Consider the following 8,601-nt stretch of genomic DNA (forward strand, 5'->3'; position numbering starts at 1 on the left):
GTGTGTTTCTATGTATATACTGTAGTTTATTTCATTGGTAGCCTGTCCAGGATGTACCTGGCCTCTCACCCTATGGCAGCTGGGATAGGCTCCAGCCCACCTCCGCGACCCTGAAATGCACTATAAATGGTCAGGCATTGAGAAAAATGTTCCATCTCATTAACTTCAGAAGTTTAAAACCTTTACTGAAAATGCAAATCGTTTAAATGCATAATAATAATAATAATAATAGAGTCAGATATTTTCTGTTTGGAGTTTTCTCCCGTTTATCCTGCCGAGGTGCTGTTCCGTGTCAGCCCAGCAGGAGGCAGAGTCTCACACGAACCCGAAAACGACGAGAACACGAAGAAGAGTTGCTAACGCGGAAGTCGTCCGGGATCTTATCTTCACCTGGCTGGAGTTTTCTTCCCCGTGCAATTTACTCTTTCCTCTGGTGGACGTTTTAAGCGGGATGGCGGGTCGTGATGCATTGGTCGGTGCGAGCGTGCTGAAAAGTTAACGGGCGGTTGATATCCGGTGCGGGTCAATGGACGCCAGGACCTGAGCTGCTGTTTTGACAGCTGTGGTGATCCGCCAGCACCGTGTCCATCTGTCCGTGTGAGGAGCCGCAGAGAGCGGACAGCGCAAGACCGAACTGAGCGTCTGCAAAGTTACTGGTGAGCGGACCGAAAGGTGAGACCAACCGTCGGCATTTCCCACCGCCTCGGAGTAAAACACCTGCTCCTGTTCTTGCACCCCCCGGCTCTGTTCTCCTCTGCTCATCTTCAGTCTCCAGCTGCTCGCCGAAACGTGGCCATGGCTTCTCCCCGGCTCAAGTACCTCTCACTGGGTGTGCTGGTGTTCCAGACCACCTCCCTGGTGCTCACCATGCGTTACTCCCGTACCCTGCAGGCCGAGGGCCCGCGGTACCTGGCCTCATCAGCGGTGGTGGTGGCCGAGGTCATGAAGATCCTCACCTGCGTCCTGCTGGTCTTCAAGGAGCACAGTGAGTCCGTGTACACAGCTCCCGGCACCGGTCCTGTCATGTGTGATAAACTTTAGGCCACAGTGAAGTGTTATAAATGCTCAAACAAGTCCAGCTGGATGTGAGCAGGAACCATCACGGTGCCGTCTGAGGTCTGGCTTCTTTGATCTGTAAAGCACAAATCATGCTGGGCTTGTTGTTTAATCCCAGAACATGAAAGATGATTTAAATGTTAAATATGCTTGTGGCTGAGCAGCTCCTGCAGCAGGAAGGCAGTTCAAACTGATCCAGTGATCCAGGACCAGCACTGTGAATGCTTGTGACTAAAGTGATTTTTATCTTATTTCAGCTTCAGTTCTGTGTTTGTTAATAACTTCACCTGTTCAGAGTTTCCTGATGTTTTCTTCATCAGAGGTCATTTTTTCCCGATTACCTGAGAGGTTCTGTTTCTGAGGTAATCAGGATGAATTCTGAGAACTTTCACTAAAACTACAGAAAACAGGGATTCGCACGTCCATGTGAGCTTCCTGATTGGATATCATTAGTCCAAAAAAACAAAACAAAAAACAACCCTCTAGCTGGGCTGTCGTGTCTTGTTATTTTATCTTCCACCCGTGGGTCTTCGTTTCCCTGTGCCTTGCTTCGCTCCGGTGCCGTATTTGCTTTGTGTCTGGGTTTTCTGTCGTGACTGCCTCACACGTGCTGTTGATCTTTGTCTCTTTGCAGAGTTTCAAACATCTCGTGTGCACAGATGGTCACGTGATACTCGTTTACAGGCCTCTTATTTCAGACAGAGTCTTTTTAACACGACTGAGACTGAGAGTCCTGCTTTAAATTGGAAATGTGTCAGTGTGCGTGCAGCCTGAGGATTTGCAGTCAGGTTTGGTGGACTGTTCCTGACGTGCTGAAACTACAGTTGGTGGGTTTTCTGGATCAGTGAGGCTCAGAATTCGTTTTTGGCTAATAGCAGTCTTTTTTTCTAAAAACTGAAAAGTACTTCATTCACTGATCAGCAAATACAGATGTTTTTAGACACAGTCTGTTTTCAGAGGCTCGGAAGTAGGGCTGCCACAAACGATTATTTTGATAGTCGACTAGTCACCGATTATTTTTGTGATTAGTCAACTAATCAGATCATGCATCCATTGTACGTAAAAAAACCAGACAGTTTATTGCACCAGCATGCATCTGCTCGTATATAACTATCACTAGCTTATAGCTTGAAGTGTTTAAGGTATGTGCTAACTAAAAATAAAGACAAGATGGTAATTAAATTTTAATGAAATATGCAGATTGTTTCCCTGGAGTTCAATAAACTCAGCCGATTTACTCAGGAACAAATAAAATACTGAAAAAAGCCAAATAATAACATTAAGTTATCTAAGTGACTTGTATATCATGTTTAACCTGAGTAGCGAAAGACAGCGGTGGGTTTGAAAATGATTTGCCCAGAGTCCGGTGTTCTCACCAGCTCTAGTTAGCCTTGCCCCCGGCTCGCTATCGAGCTGGTGGGTAACAGACGTCTCCGAAAACGTCGGAGCGCTTTTGAAAATATGTGGCGTCTTGATAAACTGAACAGATATTTGAAGTTTACACAGCTACATCCTCGCCTGAAAACACGTTAAACGTTAAAAGAATAATAAGAGTAGTATTAAAACTAACTAGCTACCGCCATTGTTGGAAACTGAGCTGGGCCGCGCTATGAATTCTGGGACACGGCTTCTTCTTCTTCTTCTTCGAGGTTTAACGGCAGCTGGCATCCTTGTACATGTAGTGCTGCCATCTTCTGTTTCAGTCCGTTATTACACTCTTAAATCCTACTATTTATTCCTGCGTCTTTTGGGATCTTACAAAGCTTCAAACGACTCGTCGACTATTAAATTAGTCGTCGACGATTTTGATAGTCGACGTAATCGTGACTAGTCGACTAATCCTGGCAGCCCTACTCAGAAGTAATTGGACGACTGCCTGAAACCGTTTCATTGCCAGGTGAGGCGTGTTCCCTCAAAGTATATCATTGTTGTTTTTGTGATATTTTTTTTTCAGTGACCAGTAAAAGTCTGAGCCACTTAACCGGTTCTGTTATTGAATTATTATCATTAACATTAATTATTAACATGTGCTCAGGAAACAGACGTTCATTAACTTGAACTTGAATGACGGGAAGAGAAAAATATGGAGGAGGAGAAAAACGACTCAGGATCTGAACAAATAGCACATTGTCTGTCAACCGCAGTGGAAGCAGCATTATGACCTGGGCGCGTACGTCCGGGTCTTAGTCACCGGAACCAGCCCACTCACACTTATTGATGATGTGACTGCTGATAGAAGCAGCAGGATGAATTCAGATTCAGCCAAATGCTGCAAAACAAAACTGTCTTAAGAGCCTGAGTATGCTGCAAAAGCAGCCCGAGAGGTTCTCACAGCAAAGAAATGTGATGGTCTTAACCGCCAGGGCAGTCAGCTGATGTCACTGGAGGCAGAAGAAAGTAAAGATAGCTGCCGTGCCGGGCTCACGGAACATCTCAAGGAAGGAGACGCAGGATTTGGTGATGGCTGTGACTTTAAAGCTAAAAGTCGGCACTGCAATTATGTCTTGGTTGTTTTATTTAAAATCCAAGTTCCTGGTTCTGGCTGTAAAGCTGGATTTCTGAGCCTGGACTAACAGGAGCTCGTCAGGCGGTGTGTTTCTTGCGACGGGCCACAGCTTGGGCCAGAGAGACCACTTCTCTTTTTACTTTCTGAATATTAAAAACTGTGACGGGGAATCCTCAAGAGGCACCGAAGCGCTCAGTCATCTTTGCGTACTTTGATTTCACTCTAAAGCTCCAAGCTTGGTTAGAATTTGTAATCTATATGTGTGGTTTGTGTCTTCTTTCCATGCTGCAGGTTACAGCATGCGCGCTCTCAACAGCGTCCTCCGTCAGGAAATCATTCACAAACCCGTAGAAACACTGAAGCTGGCGATCCCCTCAGGGATCTACACACTGCAGAACAACCTGCTGTATGTCGCCCTCTCCAACCTGGACGCAGCCACCTACCAGGTAAGCAGCACGGCAGGTTAATCTGCGGGCCTCATGACCGCCGTGACGACCGGAGGATTGATCGCTTGTTCCTTTGTCTCCATCAGGTGACGTACCAGCTGAAGATCCTGACCACGGCCCTGTTCTCGGTGTCCATGCTGGGCCGCAGGCTGGGCGTGTACCAGTGGCTCTCGCTGCTGATTCTCATGGCTGGCGTGGCCCTCGTGCAGGTGCCGTGCATCTCGAATCACTGTTTCACCATTTCTTGAGACAATCAGCTTTTATTTGCTGTCTTAAAAAAGCTAAATGTGTAGAGATAGTCAGACATAAAACACAGGAATGAAAATGCACCTCTAAGGCTGAAGGAGGCGAGCTCAGAGATGTTTTGAGGCTGACAAAAAGACATTCAGGAAGTAAAATGGATTTGTGTATTCAAATCACAGTAAGCTACTTTACTTATGTTCACTCAGCTCAGAGAGAGACTGGAAAAAAGCAGTGTGTGCACGCAGCTGACACTTTAGTCCCCTTTGTCTGCTGAGCATTTACTCACTGAGTGTGCTGTTTTTTTGTTTTTTGTTTTATTTGTTCTGATATTTAAAGGCCAAATAAATAATGAGGCTTGTACTAGAAGACTGAGTAAATGTTGGCTGCTGATGAATGATGTGTCAGAGGAGGAATGACTGTTTTCATATCACCTCCTCCTCCTTGGCTAAACAAAGAAAATGGCAATCAGTTGGCTTTACACTTATTCTGAGAAATATTTAGCCGTGAACGGATCTGTTTGTCCAAGGTACGTGCAGGAGTGACCGTGGCTTATCAGCGGCACTCCACGAAGGCTCGCACTCACATCAGATATGATGCTAAAGAGCAACTGTTCTGTTTCCATCTCAGACCCTACAAACACACAGAAAACAGAGTCTGCAGAGAAACCCCGCTTCTGTTTCGCTGCTCGTTTCCAAGCTGGTGCTGTTACTTTTCACCCAGCGAGGTTTGTTGCGGAGCTGATGGTGCTGATGTTGGAGGAATATACCAAACAATAGCTTCACTTTGTCCTGAATCTTTATTTATCCAAAGATGAAAGTGTGAGATTTCTTCCTTTGCACATTCAAAGCTCAGCATCATCTTTTTTGTGCATTAATGCCTGTGTTTTCCTGCTTACTGCAGCACATCACACAAGAAGTCTCGCTCTGCAGCTTTTTCACAACGCAGCAAAGCTGTGACGATGCCGTGTCTGAATATTAGGTACCCGGCATGAGGGATTCAGTGAGACTTCACTGTGAATGATAATCATTACACAAAGTTCCAGTTTACTAAGTACATACGAGTTTCTCTGGAAGGCGCACGTTGTATCCGCTGGATGTTTCATTGGATGTAAAATACACAGCCCAGGTTTGTTTGTTTTCTCTGGACATCATCACGTCGAACCCTGTGACACACTGGATTGTGTAGCACTTATTATTTTTGCAGCATGTACTTTTATTCAGCAGGAGATGTGCAAGAGAAGAGAAGTCTGCTCCACGCAGTTATCATAGACTGTATCTAAATGATGGAGGAGGCCATAGCGGTGTTACGCATTGGCTCCTGTTTGGAAGCTTGGGTGACTGAATGTGGATGAGAGGTGTAAGTCATGAGCCAGGACCCACCTGCTAGTCAAAGTAACTGTGACCTTTAAACGGGTGAATCTGGATAAAGTGTACTTCAGTATTGAACCAATAAAGAAGCTTGTTTCTGCTTCCAAGACGGACGTTTCTCTCTGCAGTCACGTTTAGAGCCAGAGAGCTGGGGGTGAGATTTGGTCTGGTTCTGTCAAATTGGCCTCTGAGCATCTCTGACGCTGGCCTGTCAGTCTTTTAAAAACTAAAACCTAAAAGCTGCTGTGCTACAGGAACTCGAAACACACAAAGCACACTTTGGACTGTTTCGCCACATTTTGAGGTGGATAATCATTCCTTGAAATGTTTGTTGGGTTACGATTTAACTTCCTAATCGTACATGTGGGGAGAAGAAAGCTCGAAAGAGGTTTTTTTCACCTGTTAAAATTTAAGGCTCTCCGGTTTGTGCTTGCAGTGGCCCTCTGACTCTGCCTCCGAGAAGGAGGCCCCGTCTGCTGGCTCCCAGTTCGTCGGCCTCGCCGCAGTGCTGGTGGCGTGCTTCTCCAGCGGCTTCGCTGGTGTCTACTTTGAGAAGATCTTGAAAGAGAGCAAACAGAGCGTGTGGGTCCGCAACATCCAGCTGGGTTGGTATCTATCACCAGGCAAATCAGTTGTGAACTGATATATACAGCCTGTATATGTTCTTGAAACGCAGTCCAGCGCAGTAAAAAGTATGAAAAATAAAGTGGAGGCCAGAAGAACAATGATCTGAGATGCTGTTGCTTAAAAGTGATAAATGGACCAGGAAGCTCCCATGTGTGCAGCGGTTCCTCGGGTCTTTGCTCGGGGAGCCAGCTGGGCTTTTTACCCTCCGATATGTTTCTGTTAGATGAATGTTCCTGTCTAGTTTATTTTTATCCTGGAACGTGTGAGTATGTGCTGAGTCTCCTGCGATTCCCACTGAGCTTACAGCATCTTCACCTGTGTTAAACCTCAGAGCCTCAGCAGCAGGAACAAGAAAGACGATCAAAAACGAGAATTTAATCATTAATTTAGGCCTGATTTTAGTGGAAATATTCTTGATATATTACTTAAATAATAGAAAACAGCAGTGTTGGGAATGTCGCTCTGAAGTGCTCCGTCCCTGCGTTTCAGGGATGTTCGGCCTGGTGTTCGGGCTCCTCGGGATGATGGCCTATGATGGGGAGCGAGTGAGGGAGTCTGGAATGTTTCAGGGATACAACACGGTCACCTGGACTGTTGTAGCACTGCAGGTAACTTTCACTCGCTGTGCTGTCGCGTATATTGTCGAACTTCTGGGCTAACAGACTGTTTAAAGCTGGGGCTCGGACTCCCCGTTGGCCCTACAGGTCATGCCTCTGTCCATCTGTGTCTCCGTGTTTGTTTTCTCTTCAGGCCCTGGGTGGTCTGGTCATAGCAGCGGTCATCAAGTACGCAGACAACATCCTCAAGGGCTTCGCTACGTCACTCTCCATCATCCTGTCAACGCTGATATCGTACTTCTTGCTGCAGGACTTTGACCCAACCAGGTAAAGAAAGCAGTCGCTATTTTTTTCTCTGTTTTTTCCTTTTCGCTTTTCTTTCTTTCAGCTCAATGAGTTTTCTGCTTTTGCCTGCAGTGTTTTCTTCCTCGGGGCCGTTTTAGTCATCGCGGCCACTTTCCTGTACGGCTACGAAGGCAAGCCTTCCCCCAATCCCAGCAGGGCGTAGGACACACGGCTGAAACTACAGCAGCTGCGGGAGGTCGTGAAGACACGAAGGGAAAGGAGGACTGGACTGCCTTTATGTTTTCACATATAGTGTGAAAACATAACGGAGGATGTAAGCAGGTTTGGATCAGAGGAAGGTTTGTTTTTTTTTAATTTTATAACAACGCTGTGACAAGTCTCACACCAAAAGTGCCTCAGCTGAGAAGGAGAAGCAAGGAGAGACGAAACCAGGAGGGCGTTTTACTTTTCTTCTGTGATTACAACAGCGCACATAATCCAGCTGCCACGCCCGGTGAAGGGAAACTGGACCGACTGATTGTCTTCACCAGGAACTAGTTTGACTGCCTGTTAGTGTTACGGCCACATCAGTCACCCAGTGTAACAAAGGAGCAAAGAACCAGAGGGTGGGCCTTTCTAACTATTCTTCCAAGCCACATTTGCCACGTAGCCCAGTGGCTGCCGCCTTCACCTCGGGGTGTTTAACGCTCTAACAGGTACTCCTGTCCTGTTTAAGCTCAGAGTCAGAATGAGCTTCAGCTCTGAAACTACAACACCAAGCGGAGACGTTACACTGAATATTGGAAATCATGTTAATGTTTGGTGTAAGTATTAGCACTGTTGACATTTAAATCTATAAATTAATTGGCGGTTTAACTTATTCATTAGGCTTAGCTTAGTTTTCAGAACCACTGTTGACGATTAGCGTGTCCTCTGCCTGTGTAACAGTGTCATTTGGTGATTTTTGTGGCGGAATAATCAGAATGTGGTCCAATGAAACTGAAGCTGGTTACATCATTTACAGAGAAAGTAACGTTTGATTTGATGATTTATTATTATTATTTTTTTCTGAAACTACTTTTTTTTTTGGGATAAAGCGGGTATAATTAAGAACTTTATTATTTTAATTACCAATATGTGAATCTTTTATAAAAAAAACATGCTTCCTTTGACTTATGTGCATGTGTCATTGTGTGTCTCCTCTTTGATCATTCTTACTTTACCACAACACACGGCATTTACATTTTCTACCCCAACACATAGACTGTATATAAAAGATGGATACCTGCTTTCAAATCTGATGTCATTGGCTGCATGGATGTCCAAATTATTTGGTTCCTGTGACATCGCTGAGGGTTAAAAAACAAAGTATTTTATCCTCATTTTTTTTCCACAATTTTTTAATTTTTTGGAGCAATTCACATAAATGCATTTTCGCATCACATTTTCACAACTCACTCGGTGAGTCAATCTATTTCCTAACAATAAAAGATGCCCAAAAGTGCACCAAACTG

At 45.2% G+C, this 8,601-nt stretch overlaps 1 protein-coding gene across 3 annotated transcripts; it reads left to right on the forward strand.

Annotated features, from left to right (window-relative positions):
- Positions 1-322: 322 nt before the first annotated feature.
- Positions 323-8,259, forward strand: slc35a3a (solute carrier family 35 member A3a). 3 transcript variants are annotated; one of them, XM_086284286.1, is made up of 8 exons: positions 323-672; positions 769-985; positions 3,854-4,008; positions 4,095-4,217; positions 6,055-6,223; positions 6,735-6,853; positions 6,996-7,129; positions 7,220-8,259. In XM_086284286.1, exons 2-8 carry the CDS (start codon positions 796-798, stop codon positions 7,308-7,310), a joined length of 981 nt encoding a protein of 326 aa, XP_086140412.1. In that variant the 5' UTR covers positions 323-672; positions 769-795; the 3' UTR covers positions 7,311-8,259. The 3 variants fall into 3 exon arrangements, with proteins under 3 accessions (XP_086140412.1, XP_086140413.1, XP_086140411.1); XM_086284287.1 differs by having other exon boundaries at positions 323-656; XM_086284285.1 differs by having other exon boundaries at positions 324-985.
- Positions 8,260-8,601: the final 342 nt, after the last annotated feature.

This window comes from Aulonocara sp. 'chitande type north' Nkhata Bay, linkage group LG23, assembly GCF_057382095.1.
Source record: "Aulonocara sp. 'chitande type north' Nkhata Bay isolate Kocher_YH1m ecotype deep benthic linkage group LG23, A_spYH_male_GT1.1, whole genome shotgun sequence".
Classification (NCBI taxonomy): Eukaryota; Metazoa; Chordata; class Actinopteri; order Cichliformes; family Cichlidae; genus Aulonocara; species Aulonocara sp. 'chitande type north' Nkhata Bay.